At 40.6% G+C, this 22,936-nt stretch overlaps 1 protein-coding gene and 1 long non-coding RNA gene across 2 annotated transcripts; one reads left to right on the top strand and one right to left on the bottom strand.

Annotated features, from left to right (window-relative positions):
• Window positions 1-5,452: 5,452 nt before the first annotated feature.
• LOC104119892 (uncharacterized) lies at window positions 5,453-7,896 on the bottom strand. Its single transcript, XR_011410706.1, has 2 exons — window positions 7,142-7,896; window positions 5,453-5,879 (listed from the first exon to the last, which is right to left on the bottom strand). It is a non-coding gene; the product is annotated as an uncharacterized lncRNA (long non-coding RNA).
• Window positions 7,897-13,909: 6,013 nt separating this feature from the next.
• LOC138906514 (histone chaperone asf1-like) lies at window positions 13,910-14,485 on the top strand. Its single transcript, XM_070195473.1, has 2 exons — window positions 13,910-14,143; window positions 14,297-14,485. Exons 1-2 carry the CDS (start codon window positions 13,910-13,912, stop codon window positions 14,483-14,485), a joined length of 423 nt encoding a protein of 140 aa, XP_070051574.1.
• The last annotated feature ends 8,451 nt before the right edge of the window (window positions 14,486-22,936 follow it).

Below are 22,936 nucleotides of genomic sequence, written 5' to 3'. Positions count from 1 at the left end.
TGTTTTGGCTGGTGGAGCGTGGAAAGTTTGGGACGAGGCGTCGGGGTAGTGGTGGTAAGGGGTAAAGCCCGGTGCATGCTGAGGGGAAAGATCAACGGTAATGGGATCCTGGGCTTGTGACAGTGGTGAGATGAAAGCGGGATTTTCTATGTAGTTAGCGGGGAATGAAGGTGGAGGATGCCCCCTGATCCATGCTTGATACATTTCTGCCATTTGATGCTTCAACCTGTGGACCTCTTCTTTCAGTCCAGATTCGGATTCTACCATCTCCCTCGGTGGGTCAACAACTCCCGTATCTGTTTCTTTGCTGGCCATGACTTCCTTGCGCTTTGATCTAGTGTTATAGGGGTGACTTGCCAGGATGCCAACAAACTAACCACCTAAATAGAACCTGTCTTAACAATGCACACACAATAACTTGGTCAATTTTGAAGCATTTAACAGACAGGGAATCGCATATTGGGGATGCGATGCACCTGAGCAGTTAAACGTTTCTAAATGCTTTGCGACGGCTTATGTGTTTCATCCCGGCTCTTTTCCCAAATTCAAATCCTGATTTTCTTGTGCCGTGTTTCACTCTTTTAGTTCTCATTCTCTCTTTTTTCCTTTTGTTTGGCCCTTTTTTTCTTTCTTCTATCCTTTTTTCTTTTCCTCTCTTTTTTTCTTCTCTTTTCTTTTATTTTAAGACTATGATCGAATCATATGGAGATTGCCTACGTATCATGATGCCGCAAGAATCAGATCATTACGTAGTTCAAGGATATAAATACGAAATGAAAGAAAATCTTTTGGGTTTTCAATACTTCATTAATAAAGTCACGTCATCTTTTTTTGTTTTCTATTACAAGGACTTAAAAGTACTGACGACTACAAAAGAAAACATACAGACTCGAAATAAACAGCTTTGAACAAAACTCTAGAAAGCAGTAAAGTACAGACTCGAAAAACTGAAAAGTCAAAAGTACATGAGAGCCTCCACTAGTACTCTGGGAGCCTGCGAGACATCAGCTGGTCTTTGCGCGGGCCTTCGCGCAATGTCTTCTTTAAGGCCGTTTAAGTCATCTATTACCTGGTGGACGAAGGTCATCATAAAAGCAAAAAAAATGGACCTAGTCATGTCTTCACACTCGTGACATTTCATCACGACATAGTCAGCTATCTCCTTAATTCTGGTTCTGATAACTCCTTTTTCTTGAAGCAGACGCCCAATTTGCTGTGCCCGGGCTTCCAACACTTGTGTGCTGGTATTGTTTTGGTCCTGTAGTTGTTGCACACTTTCTTCTAGTCGGCCAATTAGTGCGTAGCAGTGCTCCTTTTCTGTCTGAAAATCTTTGATTTGCTGGATCATTTCATTCTCAAGGGCAAACAGCTTTTCCTTTAGAACTGTTATTTCTTTGCCATATTTTTGTCTCAAATGGTGGGCTTGTTCTTCTGCTCCTTTGGCCAACATTGTTTGAGCATTTAGCAAATTCTTTTCGGCCTTTATCAAGTCAGTTGCATAGTCGTGTACCTACATTCTTATGTTACTGATGATTTTTTCATATCTTTCGATCCTTACAGGCGTTTCGGCGGCTATCCTCATGTCCCGGAGTTGGGCTCGGAGAGCCTCGTTCTCTCGGGTCAATTTTCTCTTTTCACCTTCGGTTACCTGTGCCTGTAAGTCATTCTCAAATGCGAGGTTCCTCAACTTTTCCTCTAAGGCGTGAATGGTGGCTTGATATTTCTTTTCCTTTTCTCCCCAGGCCAAATGCTCTCGGACTTTGTCATCAAAAGCCTGAATATGAGGCCTTTTGGCGGGCCTTTCAGGCTCGGGCTCTGGTTCATCATTAATGCAGTTTCTTCTTTCGAACCATGTGGCATAGCCTGGATCTACTTCTCCTCTTGCAAGATCGGGCACTTGGGTGTCCTCTTTTAAGTATCGACAACCATTCCAGATTTGTTGGATTAAAGCCTCGGAAAGTGGGGCTTCGGGGTATAGCTCAATAACTTGGACACTCAAATCTTCATCCTCAGGCACCACTTGATATCTTCCCAATTGTCTTAGAACCCTTTGCGGTGCATATGGTTGGACACTTCTCAAGCCCATCAATAGCAAATCGTTCTTTGTGGTTGTCATGTGTATGACTTCCCTCACTTGGAGCCATCCTAAAGTCCACTCAATTCGATTCGCCTTTAAAGTTCTCAAGTGGGCGATCCAAGATTCAACCCCTTCTGGAGAGTTGTAATCTTTTACCCTCTCCTCATAACTCTCAATGAAGTTGCTCTTGCTTGGGCTGTAGCTTATAAATTTTTGATGAAGGCGAAGATGTTCAATTAACCACATTTGTAGAAGGATATTACAACCTTCAAAGAACGTCGCCCCAGACTTACACCGTGTTAATGCCCGATAGATATCCGACAATATAAGTGGAGCAAGTGTGTGATCTTCTTTGGCAGTTATGACTTGTGCAATTCTAGCCATACGGATATCAATCGTCCCTTTTTCATTTGGGAAGACTATGATGCCCAGGAATGCCACTATGAAAGCAAAGTGACGATGAATTTTCCAAGTATCTTTACTTTGCTTGTTGTTCAACCCCTTTTCATGCGTTTCAAACCCATTTGGATGTCTATACCTGGAGTACAGGAAGTAGAAAGAGCAACATCCATTGTTTATATTGTTCTTCCTTATTTGTTTACTGATGTTCAAAATATCAAAGAACCGGCGCACAGAGGGAGGCCTTGGGAATATAAGTTGCTATTTTCTCAAGTTCCGGCCGAAACCAGTATATCCGGCTATTTCCTCTAGGGTGGGAGTGAGCTTAAAGTCTGAGAAGCGGAAGACATTGTGAACGGGATCTCAGAAGGGCACTAAAGTCTTGATCAGATCATTCCGGGGCTTGACCTTCATAATATCCGTAAGAGCACCCAAATGTTCTACTACCCAGTCTTGACCATCTTTACCCAAGTCATACCACCACATTTGAAGCTATAGTGGAGCCTGCTCTACAATATTTCACGGCGGGTTCTAGACAGTGTTCATTTTGTACGTGTGAATGGTTAGGGTTAGGGTTGACTCTAGTTCGGAAGACAGACCAGCAGACTCTTTTGCAAAAACCAGTTTTCAATTTTGTTTCAAAGGGAAATCACCTGAAGGTGACTATTTGTGCGGCGTTGGCCAAAATGGTCATCTTTGCAATAATGGCCCCTTCCCACTTTCAAATAAAGTTTTGAGGCCGAGGTAAGACACTTTATGGGAAAAGTGATGCCTTATTGACAGACATGTCCGTTCTTGACGAGACTAGCCATTTGATAATTTAAAGGTATTCTATGGCTATTCTGGCAAAAACGGCGCAGGACTTAATCGAAGCTGGGTCGGTTTTATTTTCTAACCAATGGACATACTTTATTTATTTGATTGGAAAAATTGGGGTCGGTACCGATGAGATTTGCTTACGTATCTCACATCCGGTGAGAATCAGACTCGTGTAGTTCGGTCAGTTTTGACATAATTGGAAGAGCATGATATTGATTTACTTTCATTTTTGAAATGCATTTTTTTTCTTTTTTTTCAAAACTTTTGGCAGAGTTTCGAGGCATTTTCAAATACCAGGGTTTTCAGAACCGGGTGAATTTTCTATCCTACCTCACTCTTGTTTTTTCTTTTATTTTCTTAACCGATCAACAAATAAGCCGAAATAAATTCACACATAGCAGGTAAGATGCATCAGGATGGTCTTTATTTCGGGTATACTTGTCCTAGACGGACCCAACCCCTATGTTGAGTCCCCTAAATCAAACGCACGTGATGCAAACAAACGTTCCTACTAGGGATCTGGCATAAGGTTATGTTATTCTAGGTTTAAACCTGGGGGTGTGTTCTAGACATGGCTTACCCAAGCGGGACAACTTGAGCCGTGGTGGGAGCGACGTACCGGGAGCACGAAAGTCTACCCGGCCTAATGGCTGATCCATCCTCGTTTTATTTGGTATGACCTCTAACAGAAAAGTGGGCCATACATACGTGTGCACCATATTTTTAGAAGACTCGGAAGGGAGGCGTAAGAAAACAATTTAATATAGTTCAAATAATATCAAAGCGGTAAATGAGCGGCAATTAGCACATTAGACCCACAAATACAGTAATAACGATCAATAAAGCCAAGTAAAAATCACAACAACAAGCTCGAATTCTTGAACCCTGAACCAGAGATTCTGGGTTCGATCCCCAACAGAGTCGCCAGAACTGTCACACCTCATTTTTTCCGAGGGGGATAGAGAGTTTTTCCAATTAAAGTGACATTATTCAAAATCGTATTATTTAATTATTTCAGAGTCGCCACTTGGGATAATTTATGGTGTCCCAAGTCACCAGTTTATTTTAAATCCCAAATCGAGGAAATTTGACTCTGTTTAACGTCTGCGAAAATCAAAAGACCGGGTAAGGAATTCTGTTAACCCGGGAGAAGGTATTAGGCACTCCCGAATTCCGTGGTTTTAGCAAGGTTGCTTTAATCATACATGGATTAATTAAATTGTTTAATTACGTGTTTTAGAACCTATGTGCGTTTTACCTTTTACCGCTTTTAAATTACTTTATTATGGCATTATGGAATTATCTTGAAAATGAACCACGTGTGTGTGTGAATCTGTTTGTTTGGTGTGCCAAAAATCATGTCACGCGTACGTGTACACAATTAATAACAATTTATTAAAATTGTTCGGCCAAAGTCGCGCGAACGCGTACTTTGATTTATTTGGGAAAATTATAATCATGTAACGCGAACGTGTGCACAATTACGATAATAGATTAAATGTGTGCCTAAAAGCATTTCTACAGGTGTTCATGAATTAATTATTTTTCTAGGATTTGAGATTAATGTGAGGCCATGAATCATGTATAAGAGTGTGGAAGAAGCGTACATTTCAACTAATGAGAGCTAGAAGAATTAATTAAATCTAAGTTGTTGGAATTGTCTGATGATTGATAGACATTCACCTTTAAAAGGAAAATGGGTCATCCTATGAACAAATAATTGACGCTGAATCAATTATTGATAGAGTGTCAAACAGACTTGAATTTCGGCTCAGGTCCAGTTTTATAAAGTACCTCATAATCCCAATTATTTCCCCATTACTACGGTGGCCCAGACTTATTTGTGTGGCAATAATTGCAGAGAATTAATCAGACACTTTACCAAGTCAATTTATAACACCAAGTCAGCTAAGTTCATATCCCAAAACGTAATAAGCTACATTTGAAGAAGAAAAGCACTAGTACAATGGTTCCAATTATATAAATAATTTCCTAATGAATTACTCATGCCATTAAGCTCTTGTGATTCAAATTTCAGTCTACTTTGTCTTAAAGTTTACTGCTCAAACAACTGCTTTTAACATTCAAACGAATTCAAAATTGTGACTGAAAATCTGTACATATACGCCTCAAACAGATCTTTCACCAAGTGCTACATTCACTAAATCTCCGTTGGTCTCTATTACCAATGATAGAAAAATAAAACAACATGCTTAAACATTCATAATACAAATTTGAACCATTTTATCAAACCAATACTCAAGAATTAAAGTTGAACTACCCATATAAAGGGAACTTCAAATTTCAACTAAATGGATTTTCAACTAAATTATAACTATAACAAGAAATAAAATTACATAGTCCTGACTGATTGAGTTTACTACACTTGATGAAATGCTATAATAACTGTAACCTTCGATTTCATCCACAACGCTTGTCAATTTGACGAACAATAGCTTACAACATTTCAAAATGGCTTGATTTGGGTTTGAGACTCACAGATCTGGCCTATTGATGGCCAGACCCATAAGTTGAAGCCATGACATAACATTATCAGTCCTTCACAAATAGCTTGACATGTTGTCTTAACAAACCATTAGGAAGTCTATAGATTAGAATTCATGATCAACAAATTATGATGTGGAGATGCCAATAATAGAAACTAATAGTAATACATGTGCTTAAGGACATTCATAACAGCAGCAGACAGGTAAGAGGTGAGCGAATGTCAATTCAAGCCATTCAAACACTTAGAACATTTCACAAGAAGATATATAACATCATGTAAGTACAACGACCATATGAATTTCACAGATTTCAAGCTCAAATTGATTGTGCTAAGCTCAGAATCATACAAAGTTATCAATGTGTACCTTAAAGCAGCAAAAGTAAGTAGAAGAGAAAATAAGTCTCTGAAATTCTGAGAAGAAACAGCAGCAAGAACACAAAGCAGAAAAACCAAAACCACAGCAGCCTCAAACTCAAACCATGAATCCCAGCAAAAGAACAGTGGCAAATGAAAAGAAACACAGCCTGAATTTTTTTCTTTTGTTTTCTAGCTTTGAACTTAAAAAGGAGATCAGATTGGAAAATGAGGAGAAAGAGTCTTGGAATATTTTTTCAGGGCTCTCTTACGCGTCCGAAAATTCCTGTTTTAGAATGCAGAATGAGTCCTATTATATAGGCTATGTGTGTGTAATCAGAGAGAATGAGAGAGAGTCCCAAAAAAAAAATAGAATCTGTCAGGCCCTCCCTAAAATTTAGGAAAATAGCATCTTTCAAAACTGAATTTGGACAGCTGTCCTTGTTTCTAGATGGTTCTTTTTATTTCTTACCCTTTAACTTCTGAAAATTATTTCTTGTGACACCAACTTGAAATTAACTCTGATTTTTTTAAAAATGCATTTTAGTCCCTTCTAGAGACTTCCCCAACAAACAAATCAGATTCCCTAATTTTCCAAATCCCTTTGACCCCTTTAACTCCTATTAATTACACATGAGCCATAGTAGAAAGAAATCATGTAAATCAGTCCCAATAAACAAAGAAGCAAAATTAATCTAATTAATTCAATAATTAAAACTAACTAGCATGCAATTGAGCTGTTAAAATCACATAAACCCTTAAAACAAAACAGACATGTTGCGCCTTAAAACAAATAGCCAAAATGTTAATTTACTGTTAATTAACTAATTACTAAGCTAAACTAATTAAACTGAGATAAACGTTCATCAAACAAGTTCTGATTAAATACCTAAAACACATTGTTCTTCTCTCTTTTTTTTTTTTTTTAATCTTTCTTAAAGCAAACAAAATAACAAAACAAGATAAAGAGGGCAAGGATGTACCTAGTAAAGAAAAACAAAACTACCCATCTTGAAGCGAAACAAGAGGCTCGACCGGATTCCGATGATTCCGTAATGAACTAAAGCTTACATTAATTAATTGTTCTTGACAAGAACAAATAATTAATGTTAGTTTCAACTCAAAACAGCTTGAACTTGATGAAGGAATCAGAAAGAACGAAATTAGGTTTTCTGGCCGTTTTCAGATCTAAAATTCGAGGATTTTGAGTGGTGTTTTAGGAAAATTGAAGGTAGATTTGGATTGAGGATGAGGTGAGGAGTGTGGGGTGTGAATTTGGGCGGATTTGGAGGTCGTTTGGTGGTGCCAGAATGGCGACCGCCGGTGGAGGTTTGTGGGAGTTTGGGGGCGGCTAGGGTTAGGCTGAGTAAGAGAGATGGAGAAGTGAGAGGGACCTATGGGGTTTTGGGGGGGTGGAGGAGGGGTCTCCGATATATATAGGGGATTGGAGAGTGGAGTTGTGGGTCGTTCGATCAAAGGAAATCAACGGCTAAGATCGTCGTTACTAAAACGACGCCGTTTTGGTTAAGTGAGGAATCTGGACCGGATTGGGTGGGCGTTGGACCTGGGCCGCGTTGATTTGAGGGATCTTAGCAATTGGGCTTCCTCGAGAATGGCCCAATACAAATGCAACCCCTTTTCTTTCTTTGTTTTTCTCTTTCTTTTCCTTTAATTTAAAGTTTTATTCAAATTAATTAAAACCTAATGTGCAATTAAATTTAAGATGTTATGCAATGAATATTTTATATATTTTTGGTATTTTTTATAATTTTAAATATTAAATAAGTAACCAAAAGCAGACAAAAAATCCTAAAATTCAATAAAAACGAAAAATAATTTAGAAAGATCTATTTTTGAACTTTGTAGAAGTAATTTTAGTCGGGCAAAAATCATGTGCTCACGAGAAAAAGTAAGGAAGATGTGTAGCCAGCAATGGCAACTCAGTGTCTAGCAAAGTAGGGTTGTTGACATAATCAACTTCCATAGTTGGTATAAATTCGTGAAGTAACTTGGTGAGTAAAGGGTTTGTGGAGTCATTATCAAAGAAACGATCTCTGATCATAATAGAAAAGGCCAATGCTTTAAGCTAAGTAGTACTTGATTTTGGATAACTGCAAAGGAAAATATCAGAGGGTTGAGCTTCGAAAATCTCTGGCAAAAGTACAATTCCTTCTAGGAAGATAAAAGGGAACCAAAAGCCTTGGTATTGGCAGAGTTCATAAGGAGGATAGGGAGTTTCACGCTTGGGGAGGGCTGATATTATCTCTTTGTATTTCAAGCTCATTTCCTTAGAATTTTCACCATTGGCACATAAGCATTTAGTTTTTGAAGGGGAAGATGACTTCATTTTCTGGAAAGGGTGAAATGGAAGAATCTCAAGTTGGATCCTGATAGTTAAATTAGGAGACAACTTCTCCATTTATATAGAAGAAGAATTTGGGTAAATTGCAAATAAGTCCTTTTATGGAACAAAAGTAACAATACAACGCAAACGTGAATTGTTAATGTAAAGTAGACACTGAACTTATAAGTATTGGTAAGTTGCATTGTGAACATTAAATCGAATTCGTGAACCAAATATCTTTTAGACTGTTTCAGTCCACCCATCAACCCATCAGTAATTTGTTACAACTTACATAATCCACGAGATGAGTAATTTACAGCCGAAATTCAAAGCAATGTGCCCCGACCCGCTCCTTTTATTTGTTTGTGCCTCTTTAAAATATTAATTAAAAAGATAATTAATTAAATTGTCCTAATTTTATCTTTTATCTCATTTTATTAAGACTCTTGCTTGATAAAATTAACGTCTCTTCATATTTACTAGAGTAAGTCCTGATTTTGTAAAAGACAAATATTTTTGACTAATTATTTTCAATAACCATGACAAATTAATTGTTTCTCAGAGGAAGTAATTAATTGTTTCTCATTCCCATTAAATATATTGGTGATCGTTGTTTCCCAAATCCCAATACCATCAATTAATGTTTCTCCTTGGGATTTGGATTATATTCAGAGTATTTTGTCTTTATCAATTAAGTACTGCTCCAGGTGCGCTTTCTCAGTCTCCCAGATGCATATTAATGTTGTTGATATTCATTGCTTGGCTTTGTTCGAAGTTGGAAAGATCCCTTGTGTCAATAATAAATACAGTAATTAAGACGGAATAGGTTCCATTTGTTGATAGCTTTGTTTCACGAGGTACAACAATGTTAGGAGGTGGGAGGAAAACAAAAGTATACACTTTATTGCAGGAGATTACCTGGTGATGTTTCGTAGTCGTCCGAAGTTGAGGTGGATCATGAGACCAGCCCAAAATGGTCTCCATTCCTCAGTCGACTACTTTGTTTATGTCTATATGTCTAGGTGGTGAATTGAAGAACATTGGCGATTACCTTTTTACTAGGGATACTAAATTTTGATTTCTCAGAAACGACTTATCTTTTGTTATATGACGATGGAAATTGCATTTAAGAAGACAAGTGACTTATGATTTTTCATTTTTTTCCGTTATTTAGGGGCGGATGCATGTTCCAGTGATACCGCTTCGTTGAATTTTGTTTATTTGTTAGACATATAAAGAATGTGCAAAATGATGTACTATGACATAATTGAATGAACGATGTTGCCTGGTTTGATGGTTTAACACCATAATAAAGGTAATAATGAATAACTCAACTTCTAAAAAGTAATTAGAATTAGAACCATAATTTTGAAAAAGTTTTCCTCCTCTATAATTTGCAATTTTTAGGTGTGTGGGTTTGTTGGTATTGCTCTTCCCTATTTCTCATCTCCCATTTTGGTGTAGTAATTTGTTTACTTCTTTAACTCCTTACAAAAAGTTATGCATACGTCCCTGCTGCGTGATTTATCCTTTTCCATTGGCCTCTCTATCTTTTTGGCTTCAAACCAAACAAGAGGATATTGAGGTTTTCCCCTGATATAACAGGCATGTATCTTTTACCCGTACTTTTATATTTTTAAATGCAAAATTTGGCACAGAAACCAGTTTTTAGACTATAGTGATAAAGTGACTAAAGATGGTTGTTTCCACAGTGACCAACTGGAATCTAAGCTTAAAATTAGGGAATTTACCATTTAATTAGGGAATGGACTTAGAAAACAGACAAACCGAGTGTAATTAGGAAATTTTCTTTTTACAGTTACTGGTTATTTTCTGCACTGTAATTTGGGTCCTTTCCGAGTACAGCATTTCTCAAGTTACACGTTTTTATGTGGAATTGTTTAGATAAGAGTGGGTTGCTCTAGTGGTGAGCACCCTCCACTTCTAACTAAGAGGTTGTGAGTTCGAGTCACCCAAGAGCAAGGTGGGAAGTTCTTGGAGGAAGGGAGCCGAGGGTCTATCGAAAACAGGGATTATACTATGTTGTTGTTGTTGTTGGGGTGGACTGTGGTCTTCATCCCCTAGTTGACTACTACATATAGCATGTACGAAATATATTTTCTTTGTTGGAAGAACCTTGGCAATTATTACATATTTACTAGAACTGATTTCTCTTTGTGAAATCAAATAGTTCAAGTGTCAATGTTTACCATGTTTCTTGCTTACATGTTGGAAGGACATTGAAAATGAAGATTTGTATGAACATCTAATCGAACATCTCAAGTTCTCAACAAAGATTGGATGGGATTAAATGAAAATTTATACTATTACTTAGTTATCATGTGGCATATTCTAATACAATCGTATATGCATTCATCTTCTATAACTAGGACAAGTGTTTACCCGAAAAATGGACAGAGTTAAATTTATACGTAGTTTTAAGGGTATGTGGTATAACTTGACACAAATCGTAAGAATGAATAGAAATATCGAGTGTTGACTGTAGAGAATGAAAAATAAGTAAAGCTGAGAAGAAGAAGATTTATAGATTAAGCAAGATGAATCAATTTATGAATCTAAAGAAAAGGATAACTCTTCAATATAGGAATGTATGATATCTGAGTTACCATGTATACAAAAACTTGCCATTTACAGAAATATAGCCATCCTCTTTATAGTGGAGGATCTTATTTTAGATATGATTAAAAATACATAGTGGGGAACCCATGATAAATTAGCTTTTTCCTAATTCCCGCTGAGATTCTCTCCCTTAGTGCGGTTGCAACGGCTCTTATTTGTGAGCTCAAGTTTGATCGGACTAGGTGTTGGTTGGTATCATTTTTAGAGCTCGATGCAGATTTGAGCTCGACACCGACTCGGGGTCCGGTAATGGCTCGGTATCGGTTGGCCTTTGCCCCTTAAGCTTGATTCCATAACATCTCATCATAGTTTGATTCGGACCCGAGCTCGATAATGACTTCGAACTTGGTGTTTGACATGTACCTGAAATCTGAAGCTCGTTCGTGCCATCTTCGGAACTCGTCTCGACATTACGAAGTCTTCCTTTGGTCTATTATGTTCTCATCTCGATCAATCGTATGAAAGCCGAAATTAATTTCGACCGTATATAGATAGTCCCCTCGTTTCTCGAGAAGGATATGACGAGAAACGATATGATTTCTCAATAGCTCGATTGAATATGCACTGACGTTTGCATCGAGCCCGACCATGACGTACGTGATAGATGTCCCGTCGGTTTTATTTATCAAGGCATTTAATGCGTGTCAGACGGTGGTCAGCCACCGCTGATATTGAATCGCCATTGCTTCAATCTATAAATAGCCCTTCCTTTTACCATTTATCACTTTTACATCTTCAATCTTCCAAATTTCCCAAGTTGTTTTTCGTATCTTCTGAGTTCATTCGAAAATCTGTAATTCTTCTCTGCAAAATCCTTCTTCAAAACTACCAAATCTTTGTCACCTTCTTCTATTCTCGATCTTTAAATTCAAAAATGGCGACAACATCACAAACCATTCCTCAGAAAGAGAAAGTTTCTTCTTCACAGCCTGTCGCCGACAAAACACCGGTGGATCCACAGCTTGAGGAGTGTGTTCTTGTGGCGTGTGTTCTTACCTCCGATTTTAAGGTCGACAAAGGCTCTTCGGTTCCGGGCCGATGTGAGCCGGTATCGAGGTATTTGTGTTCGATAACCGGAGAATATCTCGAACAGATAAAAAAATATTGTAACTGGGGGAATAAAGAAGTGGTAGTCCCTTCTCCCGAAGAGGATATTACTACTCATGTGGAAGGGTTTTTAAGTGTGTACACTTACCCTTTCACGTTAGGCTCTCTCGATCCCGTTATCATAGATTTTTGCCGTAAATACCAAATAACCTTAGGCCAAATCATCCTTATTTTTGGCGGATCGTTATTCTGATCTGTTTCTTTGTGAGCAAAATCTAGGGGATGTCTTTCACCCTCGACCACCTCATTAGATTGTACTGCTCCCGCCTCTTTCGAGGCGGGTTAATAAAACTACAGCGTCAGGCTACCAAGGTTCTATTCTAGAGCATAGATGAGGACATCGAGGCTGGATGGGAAGGTTCGTTCGAGTGAAGATGTCGAACCTAATACCGGCCGAGAAGATGCCATTTTCAGAAGAATGGAACATGAAGCGTAAGTGTAACTCGGTTGTTATCTCCCATTGTTTTTCCCCTTCGTTTCCTTTCTTAATGATATCCCTTTTTGTGGTGTAGCGGTTCCTTGGATGCCCGGTGCGGTTCCCGACCTCAAGGACTAGGTACGGACCCTGGCTTCGACTTCTACGTACGTCGAGCGCTCATGGAGCGATTTGTCAAAGGGCCGATGAGAGGCCAAAAATCATGGTAATCTGCTTTCTCGCACCATTGATAGTTCGAACTGTTTTCCGTACACTCAAATCAATTTTCTTGTATGCAGATTTGGGCAAGGATGCGATTTTGAAACCTTTGTCCGGCAAAGAGGAAACTTCAGCCCCGGTTTCTAAACCGGCGAAGGATAATAAGAGAAATAGGGCCTCTACTTCCGAAAACCCAAAACCGAAAGCTCGTAAGTCGAGGAAGAATGCCATCCCTCTAACCTTAGAATCAATTCAGCGTCTGAGGGATGAAGACGAGGAAGAAGAAAAGGACAACGGGTTCGAACTGGTGGTCCGAGTGAAGAAAACCATCGATGCCTCATAGGTAGTTGGATCGATGGTGGTTTACAAAGCTCTGCCTCGAACTGAGGGTACATCGGAGAAAGATTCGGGCAAAGTCCCCGAGCTATTGAGGATCGAGTATATCTCCCATCGAAGTCAATAGGTGGTGGATATGTCTGAAGGGCCCGTCCCTAACTCTCTTCGAACCGAAAAGAATGCCCCATCGAAGTCAATAGGGGCAGTAGAAAGACTCGCCCACTTTCCCTGCTTTTTCCAAAGGGGCGATTCGGGAAGCCCAAGCTTTAGGGGCCCTCGAGATGAACCGATCTCATGAAGGGGAGGATCCTTTCTGTGATTTGTTTACTGCGGTCGAGGATGCTACTGGCCCTAGTGATGTGTCGGGCCTTTTTTGCAAAGTGCAGCAAGCTCTGAATCGGGTAAGCTTTAACTCTCTTTATGGATATTACTTTTATGTTTGTTTTTCTTTTCTAACTTTATTTCTTCTTTATTTGCAGGTCGCAACAGGTCACGGAGGAGAGGAACGCCCTTAAACTCCTCTTAGGGTAAAGGGGAGAGGAAATCAAAGGCCTCCGAGCTGAGTTGGCCAAGGCTCACCAAGATCAGACCGATCTGTCAGAGCAGGTAATAATACTATTAAAAGCCTATGGGCTCGATACCGGAACGATGGTTAATTGATCGGTCTCACAACTGCAGCAGAAACTCGAGATGATCGGGAAACTCCGTGAGGAGGTCGATGTGATAAAAGCGGAGTCCTTGAAGTGGAAAGAAGGTATGGACCGCTTTGCTGTAGAGAAAGAGGTTGCTCGAGCCGAACTATCATCGACCGAAAACCAACTTCAAAGTATGAAAGAAAAAAGCTCGGTTCAAGGAAGAAGAATAGAGGAGGTCGAGGCTCGGTTGGCCTCTGAACTTGCCAAGGCCGAATCTGATGCCAAAAAGGCAAAGGCCGATGCGGATGCATTCGTGTCCGTCTATCGGGCCGATGCTAAAGCTGCTCAGGTACAAGCAAGAGAGGCAGCCGAGACCACCAACACTCGAGCACATTGGGTTGCCGAACTTGCTAAGTGCCAATCTCAGAGGGAGACCCTCTAGGATATCCATGCTCGAGGTTTCGATCTCACTGAAGAGATAAAAAGGGCTAAAGAGCTCGAAGCCGATACTGAAGCCTTGGCATCTGATGATGATGATGATGATGATAATGGTGATGATGATGGGAGCAAGAGAGGGTCCGAGAGCGGGGAGGATCCCGATGGAGAAGAGACCGCCCTTGGAGATATTTAAGAAACTTAGCCCTTAGTTTCCATCTCGGACGTTGTAAATAGTCTTGTGTGTATATATATATATATATATATATATATATATATATATATATATATATATATATATATATCTTTTCTTTTCCCGACTTGCCTCTATTTTATTTTCTGCCTTGTGAAGATTTTGTTTCATTCATGCCTTATGAAGGTTTTCATAAGGCTTTAGGTAATTTGATCGAATTTGGACCTTGTAGCCTTAATAACCGAGTGAGTTTTTGCTCAAACTTTAAATGAGGTAGCCTGTAGGCTTAGTAGTTGGGTGGGTGATTTCTCAGACTCGAAGTAATATAACCTGTAGGCTTAATGGTCGAGTGAGTACTTGCTTGAACTCGGAATAAAAGTAGCCCGTAGGCTTAGTAGTCGAGTGAGTAATTCAAACTCGAAGTAATGTAGCCCGTAATTTAAGTAGTCGAGTGAGTGATTCAAACTTGAAGTGATGTAGCCCGTAGGCTTAATGGTCGAGTGAGTGATTGCTCGAACTCGAAGTAATGTAGCCCGTAGGCTTAGTAGGCGAGTGAGTAATTCGAACTTGAAGTGATGTAGCCCGTAGGCTTAGTAGTCGAGTGAGTGATTCAAACTCGAAGTGATGTAGCCCGTAGGCTTAATAGTCAAGTGAGTTATTCGAATTCGAAGTGATGTAGCCCATAGGCTTAATAGTCGAGTGAGTAATTTGAACACGAAGTGATCTATCCTGTTGGATTAATGGTCGAGTGAGTGATTACTCGAACTCGAAGTAATGTAGCACATATGCTTAATAGTCGAGTGAGTAATTCGAACTCGAAGTGATGTAGCCCGTAGGCTTAATGGTCGAGTGAGTAATTCGAACTCAAAGTAATGTATCCCGTAGGCTTAATGGTCGAGTAAGTGATGGTTCGAACTCGAAGTAATGTAACCCGTAGGCTTAATGGTCGAGTGAGCAATTCGAACTCGAAGTGATGTAGTCCGTAGGCTTAATGGTCGAGTGAGTAATTCGAACTTGAAGTGATGTAGATCGTAGGCGTAATGGTCGAGTGAGTGATTCAAACTCGAAGTAATGTAGCACATAGGCTTAATGGTCGAGTGAGTAATTCGAACTCGAAGTGGTGTAGCCCGTAGGCTTAATGGTTGAGTGAATAATTCGAACACGAAGTGATGTAGCCCGTAGGCTTGATGGTCGAGTGAGTGACTGCTTGAACTCGAAGTAATGTAGCCCGTAGGCTTAATGGTCGAGTAAGTGATTACTCGAACTCGAAGTGATATAGCCCGTAAGCTTAATGGTCGAGTGAGTAATTCGAACTCGAAGTGATGTAGCCCGTAGGCTTAATGGTCGAGTGAGTAATTCGAACTCGGAGTGATGTAGCCTGTAGGCTTAATGGTAGAGTGAGTAATTCAAACTCGAAGTGATGTAGCCTGTAGGCTTGATGGTCGAGTGAGTGATTGCTCGAACGCGAAGTAATGTAGCTCGTAGGCTTAATGGTCGAGTGAGTGATTGCTCGAACTCGAAGTAAGATAGCCCTTAGGCTTTATGGTGTAAGGTTTTCAAAACTCCTTCGGTAGTGGTCGACCCTTAAGCCTATTTGAATCATGAAGCAGAACGAAATTTTCAAAATATGAGTTAACGGTAAAGATGTCATTATATATGTGTTTGTATTTTATGCCAGGGCTCGAGCAAAACTATGCGGGCATGGTTTGTTTTGACCATTTGGCCCTTACACTTTTCCCTATTGATACCCTTTTTGACATGACTTTGGTACGAAATAACTTTCTTGTATCGAACTCGATTTATTCGATGGTAAAGCCTCCTAGTATTCGAGGTTGATTGTAAAGAAGCCTCGGATAATATTGAATTGTCCTCAGGTAGCACATAGTTGTTGTCTCGTTAAAAACCTTGCCAGAAAAACCCGATTGGGATAAAAACCGATCTAAGGGGAAAAGAGTGCAACGCGTACTTTAAAACCTGAGGTCTCGATGTTTTTGGTTGAACTCCTGCAATGAGTTAGCGTCGAATATATATAGACGAAGGAAGGGAGAAAATCATACCTTAACAATAATATCGTTTGAGAAGTGATATGTTCCAGTTGTTTGGTAATGGTTCGCCATTCATCGTTCCGAGTTTATAAGACCCTCTTGCGACTATATCGAGGACTTGATAGGGTCCTTCCCAATTCGGGCCGAGCTTCCCTTCATTAGGATCGCGAGTGTTGGCGGTGATCTTCCTTAGGACTAAGTTCCCGATCCTGAAGTGGCGGAGTTTGGTTCTTCTATTGTAGTACCTTTCGATTCATTGCTTTTGTGCAGCCATTCGAACAAGTGCCGCTTCTCATTTTTCATCTAATAATTCGAGGCTAGGACTTATAGCCTCGTGGTTTTATTCCTCCGATGTATGTCAAGTCCTTGCGCTGGGTTCTCCGACTGGAATTAATGCTTCGGAACCATACACTAAAGAAAATGGAGTCACCCCCGTACTGGACTTCGATGTTGTTCTATATGCCCAAAGGACTTCGGGCAGAATTTCTCTCCATTTCCCTTTAGCTTCGTTCAACCTTTTCTTCAGGTTTTGAATGATAGTCTTGTTTGTCGATTCGGCCTGTCCGTTCCCACTAGGGTGATACGGTGTTGACAATATCATTTTTATTTTATGGTCTTCGAGAAATTTTGTCACTTTACTGCCGATAAATTGTTTCCCATTGTCACACTATTTCGGCGGGTATCCCAAATCGACATACGATATGATCCCAGATGAAGTCTATAACCTCTTTCTCTCTTACTTTCTCGAACGCCTGTGCTTCAACCCATTTAGAGAAATAGTCAGTGATAAATAAAATGAACTTAGCTTTACCTTGGGTCGATGGCAGAGGGCCGACGATATCCATTCCTCATTTCATGAATGGCCATGGGGATAAGACTGAGTGAAGTTGCTCTCCGGGCTGAAGGATCATTGGTGCAAACCTTTGACATTTGTAACATTTTCGAACAAACTCCTTTGTATCTTTGTCCATATCGATCCAATAATACCCTGCCCTGATTATTTTTCGGACTAATGAATCGGCACCGGAGTGATTTCCATAAGTGCCCTCGTGAATCTCACGTAGGACGTAGTCGGTGTCTCCTGGACCTAAGCATACTGCCAATGGTCCATCGAATGTCCTTCGGTATAATGCTCCATCTGCAGTCAATGTAAATCGTTCAGCTTTGGTTCGTAGGGCCCTCGAATTTTTAGGGTCCGATGGGAGCTTTCCATTCTCTAAGTATTCAATATACTTATTCCTCCAATCCCAGGTTAAGCTTGTAAAATTTATCTCGGCATGACCTTCTTCGATCACGGATCTCGAGAGTTGAACGACAGTCCCCGAGCTTATCTCGCCTTCCTCGACCGATGATCCCAAATTTGCAAGTGCATCGGACTCACCGTTTTGTTCTCGTGGAACATGCCGTAAAGCCCACTCTTTGAAATGGTGTAAAGTGACATGTAGTTTGTCCAGATACATTTGCATTCTATCCTCTCAAACTTCGAAGGTTTTGTTTACTTGATTTACCACCAGTAAAGAGTCACATTTGGCTTAAATGACTTCTGCTCCCAAGCTTTTAGCTAGCTCGAGACCTACAATCATGGCCTCATACTCGGCCTCATTGTTAGTCAACCTACTAGTTTTGATAGATTGCCTAATAGTGCTACCCGTAGGCGGCTTTAAAATGATGCCTAGCTCGGACCCCTTAATGTTCGAAGCCCTGTCTGTGAAAAGGATCCATACCCCCGATGATGTACCCAATTTCAACAAGAGTTCCTTTTCTACTTCGGATATAAGGGTTGGCGTGAAATCGGTCACGAAGTCCGCTAAACTTTGAGACTTGATGGCCGTACGGGGTTAATATTCGATATCGTACCCACTGAGTGCGACAACCCATTTGGCCAATCGGCCTGATAGTTCGGGCTTGTGCAAAATATTACGAAGTGGGTAAGTGGTTAATACGCATATGGGGTGACATTGAAAGTATGGTTTTAACTTTCTGGAGGCGCTTATCAGTGCAAGTGATAATTTCTCTAAGTGTGGATATCTAGTTTCTGCTTCTCCTAAGGTTCGACTTACATAATAAATGGGAAATTGCGTACCTTGCTCTTCTAGAACTAGGACACCACTTACTGTGATTTTCGATACTACCAAGTACAAGCAAAGTTTTTCGTCTATTTTTGGAGTATGAAGCAGTGGTGGGCTCGATAGATATCGCTTCAATCCCTCTAATGCCTGTTGGCATTCCGGGGTCCAAGCGAAATCGTTCTTCTTTATAAGTAGAGAGAAAAATCTGTGACTTCGATTTGACGACCTTGAAATGAATTGGCCTAAGGCAACAATCCGTCCCGTTAGCCTCTGCACGGCTTTTACACTATCCACGATGGCGATGTATTCGAGGGCCTTGATTTTATCGGGGTTGTTCTCGATCCCCCGATTTGATACCATGAAGCCGAGGAACTTGCCCGAACCGACCCTGAAAGCACATTTCTCGGGGTTGAGCTTCATGTTGTATTTCCTTAAAATCTCGAATGTTTCCTGTAAATGAGCCAAATGGTCCTTTGTGCGCAGGGACTTAACTAGCATATCATTAATATAAACTTCTATTGTTTTACCTATTCGTTCCTTGAACATTTTATTTACTAGGCGTTGGTAAGTAGCTCATGCATTTTTTAGCCCGAAGGGCATCACATTATAACAATATGTTCCATACTTGGTGACAAATGAAGTCTTTTCCTGGTCTTCCGGGTTCATTTGGATTTGATTATATGCAGAATAGGCATCGAGAAAAGTAAGGACCTCGTGGCCGGTCGTGGCATCGATCATGCGATCGATGTTAGACAATGGAAAAGAATCTTTGGGGCATGCCTTGTTTAAATCCTTGTAATCTATATACATTCTAAGTTTGTTCCCTTTTTTAGGGACTACAACTACATTGGCTAACTATTCGGGATATTTCACCTCCCGAATGGACCCTATTTTGAGAAGTTTAGTTACCTCGTCCTTTATGAATGAGTGCTTTACCTCGGACTGGGGTCTTCTCTTTTGCTTTACCGGTTTGAACCTATGGTCCAGGCTTAGCCGATGCGTCGTTATATCCGGTGGGATCCCTGTTATATCTAAATGGGACCAAGCAAAATAATTTATGTTATCGATAAGAAATTGAATAAGCCTTTTCCTGAGTTCAGGGGTTAATCCCGTTCCCAGGTATACCTTTCGTTTGGGCAAATGCTCGATTAGTATGACTTACTCCAACTCTTCAATCGTTGATTAGGTAGCGTCAGAATCATCGGGAACCACGAAGGATCGAGGGATCCTTTGATCATCATTTTCATCGATCTTCTGAATTTTTGGTTGGGTTGAAGCTGACGTCTGTGATTGCTATTTGGCATCTCGTTCCCTTTTTGAGTCCGACCCCTTTGTTGATAAAGGTGAGGATATAGGAATTGCTTCTTCGACGGCAAATATTTCCCTTGCAGCCGGTTGTTCCCCGTACACTATTTTGATTCCCTCCGATGTTGAAAATTTAAGAACCTGGTGGAAGTTCGAAGATACAACTCTCATATTGTGGATCCATGGCCTTCCAAAAAGGGCATTGTATTTCATATCGCCTTCTATTATCTGAAACTTCATTTCCTGGATAGTCCCGGCCATGTTTATCGACAGAATTATCTCGCCTTCGGTAGTTTCACATGCCATATTGAATCCGTTTAGAACCAGGGTTGCGGGTACGACCTGGTCTTGTAGACCGAGCTGTTCTACAACCTTCGATCTAATAATGTTGGCCGAGCTACCTGGATCAATAATACACGCTTAACTTTAGTTTTATTCATAAGTACGGATATTACCAGTGCATCGTTATAAGGTTGCATGACTCCTTCTGCATCTTCATCATTAAAGGACAAGGTTCCTATGGGTGCGTAATCCCAAGTTCGAGATTGCTTTTTTCTCATAACCGATGTCTTAGTGTGTTTAAGTACCGTCCCCTGAGGGGTATCGACGCCACCGATGATCATGCGGATGACGTGCTGTGGTTCTTCCTGTTCGTTTTGTTTACCGAAATCTCTATTTTTGAAATGGTTTTTGGCTCTATCGCTTCTAAATTCTCAAAGGTGACCTTTATTGAATAACCGGGCTACCTCCTCTCTTTGTTGCCTGCAATCTTCCGTTCTATGCCCATGGGTGTCATGATATTCACACATTTGATTGGGGTTCCTCTGGGCAGGATCGGTTTGCATGGGTCGAGGCCATTTAGTGTCCTTGACGTGTCCGATAACTGACACGATGGCGGATGCATCGATGCTGAAGTTATACTCCGATAGTCGTGGTGCTTCCTTAGGTCCGGTATGCCTATCGAACCCATTTTTGTTCATTAGTCCCCAAGATCCTTGGCTTCGATCATTTCTCTTTTCGCCTCGTACATGGTTACGTGAAATTTCGCAACCCCAATGATCTCCATTGTATGGCCGGTATCGATCCTTGCTTGACCTTGGTTCTCGATCAATATCACTTTTAAAACCGGACCCGGAACCCAACTGGTCGTCTCCGACCCTTATTTTAGACTGATATCGATTGTGCACATTAGCCCAAATAATAGCTGGGTATTTGATCAGGTTATGTTTCAACCGCCCTGAGGCCATCGAGCTCCATTCGTTCAGACCTTGAGTGAAAGTTTGAACGGCCTAATCGTCTATGACTGGTGGTAGATCCATTTGTTCCATTTGGAAATGAGATACAAATTCTCTTAGCATCTCGTTATCCTTTTGTATTACCTTGAATAGGTCCGACTTCCTGGTCTCGACTTTTATGGCCCCAGCATGTGCTTTTACGAAATAATCTGCAAGCATAGCAAAAGAATCAATAGAGTTAGATGGTAAATTATGATACCATATCATTGCCCCCTTCGACAGGGTTTCACTGAATTTTTTCAATAATACAGATTCGATCTCATCATCTTCTAGATCGTTTCCTTTAATGGCACATGTGTAAGAGGTGACATGTTCGTTGGGATCGGTCGTCCCATTATACTTAGGAATTTCGGGCATGCGAAAATTCTTTAGGATTGGTTTAGGGGCCGCGCTCAGGGGGAAAGGTTTCTGCATGAATTTTTTGGAATCTAAGCCTTTCAATATCGGGGGTGCCCCCAGGATCTGATCAACCCTGGAGTTGTACGTTTTCACCTTTTTGTTGTTTTCTTCGATCCTCTTTTCTCCTAATTCTATTCGTTTTGTCAACTCTTCGAACATCTTAACAATTTCGATATTAGTCCCCGATTCTTGCTCATTTGACCTTACTACAGCTGGCTCCGTTCTGTGGGTGATTTCTCGGGGTGGACTGGGCTCCGGTCTGCTCGGTACCTGTGTTTGACTCTGCAACTGAGCTATCGCTACCTGTTGAGCTTGCAACATTTCGAAAATCATGCGTAAGCTAATTCCGTTTTCCTCAACGTTATGGGTGTCTCGAGGTGCAGATCGAGTACCACCATGAATGCTATTTTCAGGCTCAGAACATTGGTTCTCCTCAATAGACACATGCGAATTAACGTCTAATGGTACTTAGACTCGGGCCCCAACGACATCGACAAGCGGCCTTTCGGCCCTGGTTGTTAAGTTGTTGTTTTCTCCTTGAAGGGCAGCTCCGTTGTCGATAGGTAAGGCCATTAATTGAGAGTTCGTTGTTGCTAATTTGAAATCAAAGATACTTTCAACAACAAGTGTAAGAGGGTGCGTTTAGCAGATCCGTACCAAATAACCACTGTTATCCTTAGCCCCAAGGTGGGCGCCAAACTGTTTACCCGAAAAATGGATAGAGTTAAATTTATACGTAGTTCTAAGAGTATGTGGTATAACTTGACAGAATCGTAAGAATGAATAGAATATCGAGTGTTGACTGTAGAGAATGAAAAATAAGCAAAGTTGGGAAGAAGATGATTTATAGATTAAGCAAGATGAATCAATTTATGAAGCTAAAGAAAATGATAACTCTTCAATATAGGAATGTATGATATCTCAGTTACCATGTATACAAAAACTTACCCTTTATAGAAATGTAGTCATCCTCTTTATAGTGGATGATCCTACTTTAGATATAATTAAAAATGCATAGTGGGGAACCCATGATAAATCAACTTTTCCCTAATTTCTGCCGAGATTCTCTCTCTTAGTGCGGTTGCAACGGCTCTTATCTGTGAGCTCGAGCTTGATCGGACTCGGTGTTGGTCGGTATCATTTTTAGAGCTCGATGCGGATTTGAGCTCGATTCCGACTCGAGGTTCGGTAATGGCTCGGGCTCGATATCGGTTGGCCTTTGCCCCTTAAGCTCGATTCCATAACATCTCATCATAGTTCGATTCGGACCCGAGCTCGATAATGACTTTGAACTCGGTGTTTGATCTGTACCTGAAATCTGAAGCTCGTTCGTGCCATCTT

This window comes from Nicotiana tomentosiformis, chromosome 1 (assembly GCF_000390325.3).
Source record: "Nicotiana tomentosiformis chromosome 1, ASM39032v3, whole genome shotgun sequence".
Classification (NCBI taxonomy): domain Eukaryota; kingdom Viridiplantae; phylum Streptophyta; class Magnoliopsida; order Solanales; family Solanaceae; genus Nicotiana; species Nicotiana tomentosiformis.
This window is presented reverse-complemented; position numbering and strand designations above follow the sequence as displayed.